The sequence below is a fragment of the Herpailurus yagouaroundi genome, unplaced genomic scaffold (genome assembly GCF_014898765.1).
Source record: "Herpailurus yagouaroundi ecotype Mexico unplaced genomic scaffold, PumYag 67209, whole genome shotgun sequence".
NCBI classification, from domain to species: domain Eukaryota; kingdom Metazoa; phylum Chordata; class Mammalia; order Carnivora; family Felidae; genus Herpailurus; species Herpailurus yagouaroundi.
Window position 1 is genome coordinate 250595 of NW_024420049.1, and position 17468 is coordinate 268062.

At 42.0% G+C, this 17468-nt stretch overlaps 1 protein-coding gene across 3 annotated transcripts in view; it reads right to left on the reverse strand.

Annotated features, from left to right (window-relative positions):
• The window catches only part of F8 (coagulation factor VIII), a 108446-nt gene that overhangs the window by 65712 nt on the left and 25266 nt on the right, over positions 1 to 17468 (reverse strand). For 2 of the 3 annotated variants that reach the window (XM_040467115.1, XM_040467114.1), the window contains 3 exons: positions 15322 to 15443; positions 12756 to 12878; positions 4752 to 4964 (listed from right to left, as the gene is read on the reverse strand). In XM_040467115.1, coding sequence (XP_040323049.1) covers positions 4752 to 4964; positions 12756 to 12878; positions 15322 to 15443 — 458 coding nt within the window. Of the gene's footprint in view, positions 1 to 4751; positions 4965 to 12755; positions 12969 to 15321; positions 15444 to 17468 lie in introns of those variants that run through there. The other variant, XM_040467116.1, reaches the window with a different exon arrangement.

A 17468-nucleotide genomic window follows, 5' to 3' on the forward strand; every position in this document is an offset into this window, starting at 1 on the left:
CTCTAGGACCCACATAGATGGGTCTTGTTTTTTTTTTTTAAATCCATTCTGACAACACCCCATGTCTTTTGATTAGAGCATTTAGTCCGTTTACATTCAGAGTGATTATTGATAGATATTAACTTAGTGCAATTGTATTACTTGTTAAGTCATTGTTTCTGGAGATTTTCTCTGCTCGTTTCTAGTCTTTTTTTGCTTTTGGTGTTTCTTTGCCTACTTAAAGAGTCCCCTTTAATATTTCTTGTAGGGCTGGGTTAGTGGTCACAAAGTCCCTTATTTTTTGTCTGGGAAATTCTATCTCTTCTTCTATTCTGAATGATTGCCTTGCTGGATACAGTATTCTTGGCTGCAGATTTTTCCTATTCTGCATTTTGAGTGTATCATGTCACTCTCTTCTGGCTTGCCAAGTTTCTTTTGGGAAATCTGCAGCTAGCGTTATGGGTTTTCCCTTGTTAAGGTAAGGACTTCTTTTGTCTTGCTGCTTTTAAAATTTTTTCTTTATCACTATATTTTGCAAATTTAATTATAACGTTTCTTTGTGTTGGCCTGCTTTTGCTGATTTTGGTGGGAGTTCTCTGTGCCTCCTGGATCTAAATCTCTGTTTCCTTCCCCAGAATAGAGAAGTTTTCAGTTATTATTTCCTCAAATAAAATTAGTGCTCCCTTTTCTCTATATAGAATACAATTTATTTTTAACAGTTCTATTGAGATATAACTGCTATACAAAGAACTGCATATATTTAATATGTATAATTGGATGAGTTAGGCATATGAAAACACCCATGATACCATTACCAAATCAAGGTAATAGACATATGTAACACCTCTCAAAGTTTCTGTGTCTTTTAGGGTGGGTGTGTGTGTATGATAAAAACACTTAATATGAGATTACCCTTATAACAAATTTTGAAGTGTACAATACCATATAGTCAACTATAGGCACTTATGTTATATAACAGATCTTTAGAATTATTCATGTAGCATAATTGAAGCTTTATACCTTTTGAATAACAACTCCCAATTTCCTTTCCTCCGGCTCCTTGCAACCACTATTATACTCTCCACTTCTACAGAATTTTAGACTACTTTATGACTATTTTATATGCCTCATATAAGCGGACTCTTATATTTGCCTTTCTGTGACTGACTTATTTCACTGAACAAAATACCCTCCAGGTTCATACATGTTTTTGAAAATAACAGGATTTCCTTTTTTCAAATGCTGACTAACGCTCCATTATTATATACATCCATGTGATTGTGATACATACATGATGTATGTATATATCACATTTTCTTTATCCATTTATTTGTCAATGGACACTTGGGTTGTTTCCACATCTTTGCTATTGTGAATAATATTGCAGTAAATACAGGAGTGCAGATATCTCTTTAAGATCTTTTTTTTTTTAATTTTTTTTAATGTTTATTTATTTTTGAGACAGAGAGAGATACAGCATGAGCAGGGGAGGGGCAAAGAGAGAGGGAGACACAGAATGTGAAGCAGGCTCCAGGCTCTGAGCTGTCAGCACAGAGCCCGATGTGGGGCTCGAACTCACGAACTGTGAGATCATAACCTGAGCCGAAGTCAAACGTTTAACCGACTGAGCCACCCAGGCGCCCCGAGATCTTGATTTCAATACTTTTTGATATCTACCAGAAGTGGAATTGCTAGATTATACGCCAATTGTTTTAGTTGTTTTCCATAACCACTGCACTGATTTACCTTCCTACTGATAGCGTACAGGGTTCCCTTTTTTCTACATCCTTGCCAACACTGCTATCTTGATTATAGCCACTCTAATGGGTATGAGATGATATATCATTATGGTTTTGGTTTGTCTTTCCCTGATGGTTAGTGATGTTTAGCACCTTTTCACATACTTGTTAACCATCTGTATACCTTTTTCCCCCCAGAAATATATTTTCACATCCTTTGCCAGTTTGGGGAATATAGAAGGGGAATAAAAAAGTGAAATTCTCCACCAGTTTGGCGGTACTTTAAATTCTGATGCCTTTTCCTGATCTGCTTGCTCTATTTGATTTTTAGAATTCTCAAATGGCTGGGCTAGGTGTTTTGTCAAGGTTCTATAGTCGGGTTCAATGGGAGATAAAGGGTGGCATATGTTTCCTCCATATTACCCAGAACCAGAACCTCTGTTGACTTTTTAAAAAAAAATGATTTTATTTTTAAGTAATTTCAACACCCAATGTGGGGCTCAAATTTATAGCTCTGAGATCAAGAGCCCCATGCATCACTGACTGAGTCAGCCAGCCACCCCTTCGTTGACTTTTTAAGTCAGTTTTCTGTCAAAGAATTCTTTTGATTTTAAAGTTATTTATATTTTATATATAAACATGTATTGATGATTTTATTGTTTTGTTAAACTTTATATCTCACAGATAACACACTGTAGTTTTAGCACTTTGTCATAAATTCGGATTATGAAACTGAACTTAGTGTATGAGAGATCATGCTTCTACTCCCTCCCCTCTTGTTTTCTTTTTCATAGTCATCATAATCATCCAGAAATGGTGGTTCATGTTCACAAATTCTTTGCCTATCCTCTCATGCAAATGTGGAGCCTAATTCTCCTCCCCTTTTATGGGCTGGCCGTAGTGACTCATTCCAACAAACAGAATGAGGTGGACGGGATGCCGTGTGATTTCAGAGGGCAGGTTAAAAAAGGGACCATATAAAAAGACAGCATGAGCCACCATAAAAAATATCTGGCTACTTAAGAGAGAGAAGACAAGCCAAAGACTGAGAAAAGTATTTGCAAAAGACATATTTGATAAAGGACCATTATCCAAAATGTACAAAGAACTCTTAAAACTCAACAATAAAAAAACCAATCTGATTTAAAAAATGAGAAAAGGACCTGAACAGACACCTCAGCAAAGATATGCAAATAAGCCTATGAAAATGTGCTTCATGTCATATGTTATCAGGGAAGTGCAAATTAAAGCAATGTGATACCACCACATGCCTATAAGAATGGCCACATTCCAAAACACTGGCAACACCGCAAGCTGGTGATGATGAGGAGCAACGGGTACAGAGCCACCTTGGAAAACAGATTGGTGGTTTCGTGTAAAAGAAAGCCTACTCTTACTGTATGATCCAGTAGTTGTACTCCTTGGCATTTGCCCAAAGGGGTTGAAGACTATGTATGCACAGAAACCTGCACACGGCTGTATTCATAACTTAAAAATTGGAAGCAACCAAGGTGTCCTTTATTGGTGACTGAATAAACTAACTGTGATACATCCAGACAATAGAATGTTATTCAGTGCTGAAAAGAAAAAAGCTATCGAGCCATGAAAAGACATGAATGAAACTGAAATGCCTATTACTAAGTAGAAGAAGCCAATATGAAAAGAGTATATAATGTATGATTTCAACTATTTGACATTCTGGAAAAGGCAAAACTATGGAGACTATTTAAAATAACAGAGGTTGGTGGAACACCTGGGTGGCTCAGTCGGTTGAGCGTCCGATTTCAGCTCAGGTCATGAGCTCACAGTCCGTGAGTTTGAGCCTCGTGTCTGGCTCTGTGCTGACAGCTCAGAGCCAGGATCCTGCTTCGGATTCTGTGTCTTCCTCTCTCTCTGCCCCTCCCACACTCGTGCTCTGTCTCCATGTCACTCAAAAAATGAACAAACATTAAAAAATTTTTAATGAAAAAATGAAATGTTGTGGTTGTTGAGGGGTAGTAGAGGAAAGGATGGGTAGACGGGACATGTATGATACTATAATGATGGATACATGTCATTACACATTTGTCCAAACTGTAGAATGTAGACCAACAAGAATGAACTGTCATGTAAAGTATGGACTTAGGTTGATAATGGTATGTCAATGGAGGTACATCGATTGTAACAAGCATACCACTCTGGGGTAGGATGTTGACAGTAGGGGAGGCTGAGTGTGGGTTGCAGGCAGGTTGTATTTGGGAATTCTCTGCAGTTTCTGCTCAATTTTGCTGTAAAACTGAAACTACCCTAAAACATGGAGTCCATTTAAAAGGAAAAAAAAGGAAAAACTTCTGGCTACCCTGTAGCTCCCACACTGAAAAGATCTTGTGGAAAGCTCTAGCTATTTGAGTTTTCTAAGTGTAGGTGCCACACATGTGAATAAAGTTTTACTCAGGATGACCTTGGCTCCAGCCACTATCTGACTACAACCTCATTAGAAACCCTGGGATAGACCATCAGGTAAACATAGTCCCAAATTCTGTGAGAGACCCACAAAAACCATGAGAAATTAGAAATGATTATTGTCATTTTAAGCCACTAAATTGTAATAGTTAAAGGAATTAAAAAAAAAGTCCATTGAAGCTGAATTCACTATTAAAAACTCAGAATTACAGTAAATTCTGCAATGTTTACTTCCCTAATTTAGTGCATGCCATTAAACTACAAACTAAAAACAGCTTTGATTAGTATAAGATGATTTGTAGAATAACAAGTTATAAATGTTTGCTTTTCTCCAATTTTTACATGCTTTTGTGACACAGATGATACACTTGGATGTGTTCATCTCCAGGAAGCTCTCAGGGAATGTAACACAAAATTTAAGAAAAGACTACAGAGAGCCCATAGAATATAATATTTTCTTTCCATGGGCATAATGCTAGGGAAAAGAAACCTCCTTAGATGAAAGAACACAAATGCTATCTTTTATGAATCGACCTAGATGTTTGTACTTCTCTGTTATTTCATCTGAGTCCTACCCTCTCTGCCACTTACCTTCTTTGCAAACCAGCAGGGCTCCAATGAGGCCTGAATTTAGGTCTTTCACCAGGTCCACGTGAGAAAAATATGAGTAGGTGAGACATGGAGGATCCGAGGCCATCGGTCCATTCTCTTTCAGGACCTGCCAGACGTAGGTATGACTCTCACCAGGAAAGACTTTATCATCTTCCTTCTCCTTCTGGCTGGTCTGGTCCTCATATTCAGCACCTAGAGCAAGAAGGGATACAACTGTCCTTTCCATACCCATTATTTACTCAAGGAAATGTATCAAGCTTGTTATTATCAACAGATTCTACACAAGAAATAGACTTTCTGCAACTGAATTTGGAAGACTACTAAGCAGCCTTACATAGCCCAGAGAAGTCGTAGACCACTAATGCAAACGTGAGGGGTTCGGGGGGTCTCACTGCAACCTCCAGATATTAACAAATAATACTACTTTCATCATTCCATCTTTTTACCTAGTTTGCGTTCATTCAACTTGACAGACATAGGTTGCTTATGTACTTTGTCCCAGATTCTTTAATGAGCACTGGTGAGGATAGTGGAAAGGTGAGATACACGGAGTTTTAAAAATGTTTTTAACTTGGCTCTTCTTTGGAGGAACAGATCACATCAGGGGCAGATATTTTCTGGCCGCCCCATCCTTAGTGGTGTTAAAATGGACTCCTGGATTAGTGTGATGCCTTGATTCTCAATTGAGCACTATATGTGTTCATTGTTAATGAAGCGTCATTGCTTCCAGGTCATATCAGTGGACAGGGGTAGAGAATATTTAAAGGCACTGACCTCTTGTACTTCTATTGAAACATCTTTTCTAGCAACTCACCATAACTTCCCGGATTTATAATAGTCTCTGGAGTTCCAGAGCGGTTCAAGGCATTCAGGGGGCTCTTCATTTATACCCTATCTTATCCCCTAATATTTACACATCTGAGAGCGGGACCTCTCCAACACAGCAGTGCAACACACCCCTGAACTGCCCCTACTCCGCCTGTACTTTCACTAGAAGCTTTCAGCAACCAAGGCCACCTCCAAAGGACAGATGGGTAGTCCCCACTCTAAAGTCAGTCTCTCTGGGGTATAGGGACACCCTCTTCAGTGTGCACTAGGTACTACTGGCTTCATGTGGAAGCAACATCAGACCAACACCTGCACGTGGCAGAGACAGGTAGACATTTTTAAAAACCTGAGTCAGCATTTGGGGATGGAATGTGCATTTCAGGTGCCTGTGTGATCATGGGTTGATATTAAATTCTAGACAGTAGATACATTTGGATAGGGAGGGAGGGAATCAGAGGAGATACACAAGGGGCTTCAACTGTATCTATAATGTTTAATTTCTTAAAGCAGGGGGCGCCTGGGTGGCGCAGTCGGTTAAGCGTCCGACTTCAGCCAGGTCACGATCTCGCGGTCCGGGAGTTCGAGCCCCGCGTCAGGCTCTGGGCTGATGGCTCAGAGCCTGGAGCCTGTTTCCGATTCTGTGTCTCCCTCTCTCTCTGCCCCTCCCCCGTTCATGCTCATGCTCTGTCTCTCTCTGTCCCAAAAAAAAATAAACATTGAAAAAAAAATTAAAACAAATAATTTCTTAAAGCAGAGATGGCAAAATGTTAAGATTTGGCAAAGTGAGGTGACAATTGTTTGTCTGCTATATTATTTTCTGTGCCTTTGTTTGAAGCATTTCATTAAGAAATGACTATCCTTTAAAAAAAAAGAAATGAATATTCTCTTTCCTGACAGTAGGGTTGGGAAAGAGGTGTGGAACGTTTGATGAGAGGCCACGAATGTGTGAAGCACTGTAGCTGCCCTGGGGAGAGGGATGGTGAACCACCGGGAGAACTGTCACAGTAGGATGGCCAGGAGGTGCCGAGCTGACGAATGAGGAACTTAGTGACATGATTCCGGGTGAATGTATACTTTTACTTCCACTACGGCCATTCACTTGGCTGCTAGTTGAATAGGCAGAGGACAGCTGTAACCAGGGTAGTGGTTTAGCCAAGTGAAGAGAATGGAGATCAGGGAGGCCATGAAACTGGGACTGCATGCAAGGGCACCATGTCTGTGATGAGCCAGGGCATATGAGCTGGGCAAGAAGGGAAGCGATAGCAGTGGATGGCAGATTCCAACGAGAATGAAGCGCTGTTGGAATGGGCAGTGAGAAACACTCAAGGTGGTGCTCAAACATTGAACACTTGAACTTGAGATTTCGGGGGCTGCTCAAGTTGCTAATAACAAAACCTATTCTTCAATGAATACAAAGGTGATTTGTGAAGACCAAGAAAAGTAGGTGGTACCTGGAAAAAAGCATGGTGCACAGCCCTTAAAGTCTATTATCTACTAATGTGTATTATTTTTGTAAGATCCCTGCCTCCATCAGACTCTTATCTGAGCTTGTACGTCAGCCACCTGCAAATATTCTAAACAGAAGGTAAGGTGTTCTGTGTAATTTTCACTTTCTGTTACATGCGGAACAACACTGTTGTGACATTTGAGAGTTCAGGGAGTCCATCTGTCTGATATCAGTGTGTGTTTCACATGGAAGATGTCCTAAGGAGTGTACTGAATCAACAAAAATCCACTTCCGAAAGGACGTCATTTTGTAATTAGCCCTTGAGCCAGTCAAAGCTTTCTCCAGTAGTTTTGGGCTTGAGATACACAAGGAAGAGAGAAAAGTTGAGGAGTACATCACAGAGCTTCCTGTTGAGAAGACTGTTAAATAACCGTCCCAAATATAGCAATGTGAAACAACCACCACCTTACTACCCTCACTGACTCTGTGGGTCAGGAGCTCAGAGCACAGGCTCTTCTGCTCCAAGGTATCTAGGGCGTCAGCTGGCATGCCACAAACAGCTGAGGGCTAGAACCATCTGGAGGGTTTTTCATTCACGTATCTAGTAGCTGGATGGGACTGACCTGAAAACTGGATTCAGTTGGGACTGTCGACCAGCGCACTTACACCTGGGACTTTCTACTTGGCTTTGGCTTCCTCATGGGGACCTTGAGGAGTCAGGGGGCCAAATGGCATTTCAGGATGCCAAGAGTGAATGTTCCCACAAACAAGACAGAGGCAGCCTATTATTTCAGCACTCAGTGCCAAAAGTCACATGGCATGGGCTGTACCACACACTATTGGTCGAAGCAGTTACAGGCCTCCACAGATTAAAGGGAAAGAACTATAGATACCAGAGGCGCCTGGGGAGCTCAGTCAGTTGAGCGTCTGACTTCAGCTCAGGTTATGATCTTATGGTCTGAGAGTTCTAGCCTCGTGTTGGGCTCTGTGCTGACAGCTCGGAGCCTGGAGCCTGCTTCGGTTTCTGTCTCCCTCTCTCTCTCTGCCCCTCCTCCATGTACTCTTTCTCTCTCTCTCAAAAGTAAAATAAAACATTAAAAAAATTTTAAAAAATATATAGATTCCAGCTCTTGATGGGAGGAGTGTCAAGGCACCTTCTACCATGTTTCTATAAACCACCACACTAGGGTATTCTAAAAGTGAGTCACCGGTGCTCTGAAGTTGGAAGCTATCTCAACAATGTGCACTCAGTAACCAAGGTAGCTGGTAATCTACACAGAGATCTCACAGTCAGGCCCAGGGGCTGTGGCAATCTCTTTGGTCTCCACCTTCCACCTCCAGCCCCTGTTCCATCCCCTGATGTTTATGTCCTTGTATCTGCATCCTCCCTCTGCCTTGGCCTCCACTGCACTGGGTGTCCTGGAGAACTCTCTACCCAACCCTCTGCAGTTAGCTGGTCAGCCTGATTCCAGGCTTAGCCTAGGGCCCCAGAAGTTAGCCAAATGCTGTGCCTCAGGGGCTATTCCACCCCGCTTCCTGGAACCATCAGTTATTATTCCTTTACCTGATCTCTGCTCAGCAGCTTTGGGTTGACACTTCTTGACTTGTATGTCTCCATGCTGTCTTTCAGGTTTCACTCAAAGTTTTGCAGCTCATGGCCAACCTCACCTAATCCTTATTGAGAACCTCACTTCACGGACACATCTATAGCTTGGGTTGGTGCCTCCCCACTGGTCCAGAAAAGAAAGTAAAAATGTACCTCTAGCACTGAACTTTCATTTTCAGCTCCACCAAATCTGAAATTTGCTTGGACCTGCTTTTCACTCGTTTTGTGGCTACTTTCACAGACACTTCACGTGAACAAGCTGTCTTGGTTTATATCTTGTGCCTTTAGATTCTAGCAGCCATGGCAAGTCATATGGCTAAGCTGCACATCAATATGGCAGGGAAAAATAGCCCTCCCACTCTGGAGAGGGGATGATTACTTGCTAAACAGTAACATGATTTACCAGAGTTGGCTTGGGAGAGAAAAATGACAGGTTTGCAAAGTTATGCAAACATAAAACAGATCAGCATTTGCCTGCAACTAGAAATGGGAATGGGTCTGCAAAGAGAGAATTTCTTGAGGTGACAGAAGTGTTCTAAAGAATTGTGTTGATGGCTGCACACGTGTAAAAGTCTACGAAAATTCATCAAACTGCTTTTTATTGAAATGTAGTTGACATACGATATTGTATTAGTTTCAGGTGTACCACATGGTGATTTGGCAATTGCATACATTGCTCAATGGTAATCACAGTAAGTCTGGTTACATTTGTCACCATACAAAGTTGTTACAATATTATTGACTTCATTCTTTATGCTGTACATTACATCCCTGTGACTTATTTATTTTATAATGGGAAGTTTATACTTTTTAATCCCCTCCACCTATTTTTCCCATCCCCCAACTTCCCTAGTCTCTGGAAACCACCAGATTGTTCTTTGTGTCTATGAATCTGTTTCTGTTTTGTTTTGCTTTTAGATTTCACATATAAATAAAACCATATAGTATTTGTCTTTCTCTGTCTGACTTATTTCAGTTAGCATAATACACTCTAGTTCCATTCACATAATTGGAAATGCAAGATTTCATTCTTTTCGTTGGCTGAGTAATATTCCAGTGTGTGTGTGTGTGTGTGTGTGTGTGTGTGAGAGAGAGAGAGAGAGAGAGAGAGAGAGAGAGAGAGAGAGAGAAAGAGAGAGAGAGAGTATCCCACACCTTCTATATCCATTCATCTATGGATGGACACCTGTGTTGCTTCCATATTTGGGCTATTGTAAATAATGCTGCAATGAACATAGGGGAGCATATATCTTTTCAGATTGTGTTGTTTTCAGTTTCTTTGGACAAATACCCAGAAGCAGAATTGCTGGATCATATGGTAGCTCTATTTTTAATTTTTGGAGTCACCTCCATGCTGTTTTCTACAGTGGCAGCACCAGCAGTGCATGAGGCTTCCCTTTGTGTCACACCCTCAGCAGCACTTGTCATTTCTTGTCTTTTTGATACTAGCCACTCTGACAGGCGTGAGGTGGTACCTCAGTGTGGTTTTGACTTGTATTTCCCTGATGATGAGTGATGTTGAGCATCTTTTCATGTGTCTGTTAGCCATCTGGATGTCTTCTTTGGAAAAATGTCTAGTCAGGTCCTCTGCCATTCTTCGTTTGTTTGTTTGTTTTAATTGGGTGGTTTGTTTTCTTTGATATTTAGTTTTGATATTTAGTTTTGTGAATTCTTTATATATTTTGCATATTAACCCATTATGGGACATTTCATTTGCAAATACCTTTTCCCATATAGTAGGTTGCTGTTTCATTTTATCGACGGTTTCCTTCATGTATGCCAAAACTTTTTAGTTTGATACAGTTCCATTTGTTTATACCTGCCTTTGTTGCTGTTGCTGTCAAACTACTTTAAATGGGTGAATTTTATGATATGTAAGTTATACCTCAATAAAACTGTACAAAAGTGTTATGGGGAGAGGGGCACCTGGGTGGCTCAGTTAGTTAAGCATCTGACTTTGGTTCAGGTCATGAGCCTGGATTCTGCTTCAGATTCTATGTCTCCCTTTCTCTCTGCCCCTCCCCATCCCCTCCGTCTCAAAAAATGAATAAACATTAAAAAAATTTTTAAAAAGTAAAAAATGCTATGGAGAGGGGCACCTGGCTGACTCAGTTGGTAGAGCATGCAACTTTTGATCTCAACTTAAAAAAAAAATGTTATGGGGAAAACATACACAAAACTCAATTTTAGATGGATCACAGACCTATATACAAAAGGTAAAATAATAAAACTTCTGGAGAAAAACATGGAAGAAACTCTTCAAGACTTTGGGGTAGGCGAATAAATATCTTTTTTTTAATCTTTATTTTTGAGAGAGAGAGAGACAGAGTGGGAGCAGGGGAGGGGCAGAGAGAGAGGGAGGCACAGAATGTGAAGCAGGCTCCAGACTCTGAGCTTCCAGCACAGAGCCCGACGTGGGGCTCGAACCCATGAATCATGAGATCATGACCTGAGCCAAAGTCAGACGCTCAACCGACTGAGCCACCCAGGTGACCTAGGGTAGGCAAATATCTTAAACAGGACATGAAGCTCTAACATGGAAAGAAAAAAGTGATAATTTTTTGGGTTGAACTTCTGTGCTTCATTAGTAACTTTTGTTTGCCAAAAACTTATTGAGACAGTGAAAATTCAAGGCACAGACTGGAAGAAGATATGCAAATATTTACATCTGTCAAATGGTGTGTATTAAGAATATATAAAGTACCTGTACAAATCAATAAGAAAAAGATAAACAACTCCTTTTTTCAATAGGAAAATCAGTTAAACACTTGATATGATATTTTACAGTAGGGTATCAGAAAGGTCAACACATCACAGATTTAACTGACATACTGGGGCTCCCAGGCTAGTCTAAGAAGGCCAGGAGCTTGTGGATCACAACATGTGAGTATACAGGCTTCTGACAGGGCCATAAGTCACATGGATTTGAGGCCATTGCCTCACTGTGTTGCTCCTGGGCAGAACCACTGTGGACGCACATGTGAGAGATTAAATAGTTTTCCCAGACTTCACCAGGCATAGGGTGCAAAACAGTCATCTCTATGCTCACCCCGAGCTGCAGGACTGTGAGGACCCTGGCCTCTCTAAAAAGCTCCTAGAGGGGCGCCTGGGTGGCGCAGTCGGTTAAGCGTCCGACTTCAACCAGGTCACGATCTCACGGTCCGTGAGTTCGAGCCCCGCGTCGGGCTCTGGGCTGATGGCTCAGAGCCTGGAGCCTGTTTCCGATTCTGTGTCTCCCTCTCTCTCTGCCCCTCCCCCGTTCATGCTCTGTCTCTCTCTGTCCCAAAAATAAATAAACGTTGAAAAAAAAAATTTAAAAAGCTCCTAGATATGTTCTGGAAGCTCCCAGTGGATAATCCTCATGGGAATAGCCTGCCTGGCTCCAGCCAGAATTGGGATGACATTTCCTCTATACCACCAGCCCCCACCTATCATCTTCCCCCAACCCAGGTCTGCCTTGGCCTTATGGGTACAACTCAAAAAATTAAGACTTTCCAATTTCAGAAGCAATTAGTCAACATGTAAGCACAGTTAGGCTGTTCAACATAGGGCATGTACTCAAATACTTTATTAATGATTTTCTTGAATCTTCTTGATCTATATATGCCCTAGTCTATCTGGACAATGTGGCACCCCCTTCACTCCCTTCATGCATTGTGAAGGTTAAGGAGACGCTAGGTAAAGTGGGGACTGAGGCCATACGGGTTGTTTATTTTAACGAGGTCAGCTTGTGCTTATCACGTAGTGGCATTGATATTTAGAAACTGGGGGGAGGGGAGGGAGAGGAAATATCTAGAAAGTGAGAATCTAAGGAAGGAAGAATTCTATTTCATTTCCATATCATGAGCCTTCATCCTCCCTAGGAAATTTCTGGGCATAGGAAGGCAGATAAGTGGAATTGTTAGGATCTGTAGCCTGGCTCCTCAAGGGAGAACAGGAACCAAATTAACTTCAGGGCTTCAACTAAGATGACAATGTTCCTGACTTCATGAAACAGGCCTTGGTTTGAATCCTGACTCCCCCATTCACCAGCGGTATGACCCTGTGTTCAATACTCCTTTATCCCTGGGATGAGAGGACACTAGCAAGGCATCTGACTCACCTTCAGAAGCTTTCCAATAGGATACGCCAACAGCATGAAGACTGACAGGGTGAGAAGCCATGTTCTTGAGTGTAATGACCACTGTGTCAAAAACTTCGGCCCGGATGGTAGGACCCAGCAGACCTGCAAGAACAGGATGTCCCTCAAAGGTCACTTGGAGAGCAGCACTCCGGAAAAGCTGGTATTATGAAAGTGATGGCCAAAGTCATGTCCCTGTGATTATTGATAGAAAGTAGTAATTGAATGAATAAATGCATAAACTGCCATCACCAGCTCAGTGTCATGATTCTTCTGAGGATAGATTTCTGGCAATTCATTCAGTTGAGTTCCTAGTATATTCTAGGAACTGTCCTAGGCACTGGAGACACAGGAGTGAATAAGACACATCATGAAAATTATATTCTACAGAATGAAATCAGGAACATAAAGAAATAAGAACTATTCTGTTTGTGGTCAATGCTGTAAAAGATGGTAGTGAGCTAGAAAATGCCGAAGCAGGAGATACAAGATCCTTTAAGTATAGGGGTCAGGAAGGGCATGTTTGAGGAGGTGGAATTTGAGCAGAGATCTAATTAAAAAGCAAGATTTGCAAAGATCTCATAGAATAACATTCAAAGCACATGAAACAAATGGAAAAGTCCCGAGACAGGAATAATATTGACATGGTCGAGTAAGATGTGAATGAGCAGGGGAATAATAGAAAATAGGGTTATAAAGGCAGGGAGCGAACGTAACATGTAGGACTTTGTAGGGCCCAGGGGTTTGGATGAATTTGGAATTCATAAGAAGTGAGCAGACTTGGGACTTATTTTGGATGAAGAGTCAACAAGACTTGCTGATGGACTGGATATTAGAGATAGGAAAAGAAAAAAGAGAGCAGCTAAGGATGATTCCTGTGCTTTGGGCTTGTGTAACTGGGTGGCAGTCAGGCCAGGGCACAGAAAATTAAGAGGGAAACCAAATCAAGACTTTTGACTTACACACATATTAAGTATAAGATACCTACAAAATGATTTGAGTGAACTGGATTCAATGGGACAAAAACATAAAATAGACTTATTTTGCATAGTTTTTAACTGTGTTCTGTGCAGTTTCCCTTCTAGCACTTTGAATAGTCTCCAAATTTCTCCAGTAACCTTCACATATCAGCAGTATCATATTAGTCCAGTGATACCAGTCTAGACCAATTAGTCCAGTCTAGTAAAATATCAAACGTTTGATGTCTCCTGCAATTTAAGGGTCCTTCCCTCCTTCAGCTAAGTCCTGACAATTTCAGAAACCTATGTTCTCATCTTCCTCTCCTAACCCTCCTCCCCGACTCACCTTACTGCCTCTGGGCCCTCTAAGGTTGGAGCTAGTGAGAAAAGGACAGGGGCGGAAAAAGAGGCATGATTGTTCTCGGAAGGAGCAGTGATAATGTGGCTTTGGCACCCCTGGTTGTGGGACATGCCAAAATTCTGTGTCTTTCATCCTTAGGGAATTTATACGAGTTCTTTGGAGACTCTCTGTCTTCCAATCATGCTCTCTCCAGCTGTCACTTGTATCTCTCTTCTCAGTTTTTGCTTCTGACAATACAATCACAGAGACCTTTTCTGGAGTCACCCAGCCCTGGTAGGAAGACATCCTGGGCAGGATCTTCTCAAGACAAATCTTGTCCTATGACCTTGCTCATCTCACACCCAACAGCAACAGTGCACTTAGCTTCAGCTATAACCCACAACCCTTATGATGACATCAGGGGAAGTTCCCCAAAGACTCTGGCCTTGACAAATTTTCCAGATAAAAACCAGGCACTAGTCAGAGTCTTACAAGCTCCACAGGTGTTATGTCAAGCCTTCTAAATGGTTCTCCTAAGGCCTCCTTCACTACACCTTGACATGAGGATGAGGCCTCCTTCCCCTGTGGGGTGGAGGATATATGAATCACCAAAATTGGTTTCCAAAGAAATCCTCAAGTCTACATTATTTCATAAGTTCCTAGTCTTCTTTTATATAGGCTGGAGGTGCATGATGGGCTAAGGGTTGTAGAACCAATTTGGGGACACCAGCTAAACAAGTCCTAAATATGAGGACTGATATTTCTCTTTAGAATTGGGGGGGGGGTGCTTGTCACCTAGAGCTCTCAGAAATAATTCTAAGGTAGGAGATGTCTCATCTTAATATCCTGTTACGTTCTTACTTGATATCTAAGTGGGCATATCAAGGAAGCAGTGTGAACTGAAGATATAAACCTGGGAGTAACTGGTATAGAGATGGTGTCTTAAAATCTCTATACCAGATTGGATAACATCAATCTGGATAACTGGATAACATCAGCTAGGGATAGAAGCTAAAGAGAAGATAAAGGAAGCCCTGGTCCAAGACCCAGAGGACTCTAACATCTAGAGTACAGCAGAGAAGGAGGGCCTGGCACAAAGTTGGAGAATACTCAGTGTATTTCCCTGACAGGTGGTAGTAAGGGAAGCCTAGCCCTCTTCAACTGTAGCTGGAAGACTGGGGGATCCTTGCCAGGACACCAGACACAGATATTCAGTTTCATAATACACAGTCAGTGTTGTTTCCATTACCCATCCATGGTGGCCTGGGCTTGGCAATGTTGAAAAGGCGATCTGTAAACTCTACAAACACAGTCTTTCTGTACATGACTGATGTGTTGAATGGCAAAGATCTTGGCACCCCAGGGGATAACCTGTGTGAAGAAAGGAAAAAGTCATTCATTTTGGTGACCTTCTTTGAACCCATTTTGAAAAGCAGCTGAAAGTAAAGCTTCTATCCCACTCTCCTCTACTGTTAACAAGGCAAATTGGAAATTGTGTATAAGCCCCTGCTATAGGCTGAATGTTTATGTGTGCACAAAACGGGATTACTGACCTTAGAAAAGAGACTTCAGAGAGATATCTCACCTCTTCCACCACACAAAGGTACAGTGAAAATATGGCCATCCATGAACAAGGAACAGGGCCCTCACCAAACACCAAATCTACTGGCACCTTGATCTTGGACTTTCAGCCTCCAGAACTATGAGAAATAAATGTCTGTTGTCTGTAAGCCACCCACTGTGTGGGGTTTTGTTATAGCAGCCTGAGCTGAGACAATCCCTAATATCTATAAAACCAAAACACTGTTTTCAAAAGTCACCCAGGGGCGCCTGGGTGGCTCAGTCGGTTAAGTGTCCAACTTTGGCTCAGGTCATGATCTCGCGGTCCGTGAGTTCGAGCCCTGCATCCAGACTCTCCTGTCAGTGCAGAGCCTGCTTAGGATCCTATGACCCTCTCTCTCTCTCTGCCCCTCCCCTGCTCATGCTCTCTTTCTCAAAAATAAACATTTAAAAAAAAGTCATCTGAGGGGCACCTGGGTGGCTCAGTCAGTTGAGCTCCGACTTCAGCTCAGGTCATGCTCTTCCAGTTCAAGGGTTCAAGCCCCGTGTTAGGCTCTGTGCTGACAGCTCGGAGCCTGGAGCCTGCTTCAGATTCTGTGTCTCCCTCGCTCTCTGCCCCTGTTCCGCTTGCACCCTGTCTTGCTCTATCTCTGTCTAAAATAAATAAGCGTTAAAAAAATTTTTGAAGAGTCATATGATACATTAGGTGCTGTTTGATAAAATAAATCATAAATTGGTACATATACGCTACATCAGCAAAAATTCCTTTGCCAAAGCAGGCACTACATGGTCCTTCAATTTCATCTCCAAAAGAGGGTGACTTTAAATAAGTTGTATTCAAATTTTGTCAGTATGTACCTCAAATTATACTTCCCTTCTTAGGGATACCAGGAATATCACAGAGAAAATTACTGGTTCCCGACTGTTTCCTCTCTGTACCTGACAAGTTAGGTTGTCGTGTTCTGGGGCCCAGTCTAGGTTAAGTGATCAAAATGACCAATGTGAATCCTAGTGAGAAAGGTTCCAGGTGAATGGTGGAAAATATGCAGTGGTTGAAGGTGACTAGTGCCACTCATTTTCACACTCAGAGTCATTGGGCAGAAACCATACGCTCCGTGCCACTGTGCCATCACAAAACACATATGAGAAATGAACATGGAAAAGGAGATATACACTTAGATATGGAGAGGTGTTATTTCTTTTTCACATTTGACATCAGGTTTCAATCTCATATATTTGAGGAATAATTAAAAATGACCTCTTATGGTTAACTAACTGTTCACAACTGCACACTAGGTCACCCGATGCCCCTTTCTCCACTTAAAACCCGACTCTTGTTTTCTTGTAACACTGGAAAGGAAACAGCTGCGGGTCCCTTACAGCCAAGTGGGGGTGTATACACACAAAACATAGTGGGTGGCATCTCCGTACACCATGGTTTGGATGGCAACATCTGGCTTGGTAAACAGGATAGAAAAGGGTAAGAAGAGAGAAGGAGATCTCATTATAAAAGAAACTCAAATGCACTCCAGCGTCCCCCCCACCCCCGTGGTTGAAACTGCTGAGTCAGCAGCCCTGTGTGCTCTCTGCCAGGTGTCAGCAGCTGGAATCCGACTGTGGGAAGGAAGGTCAGGCACTACCCATCCATCCCCTTCCACTTCCTGGCTAAGGAGAAGATTCAGGGAATTGGGGTGAATAGCTGGACAGGGACAGGAACGTAGGCTTTCAGACCCAGGCCCTTGGTACTCAATGTTCACTTAACCCATATGTTGTCAAACTCATTTCTTGGTCATCTTCATAAACTTGCAATCCGTGAAGCAATACTTCTTCAGTCCG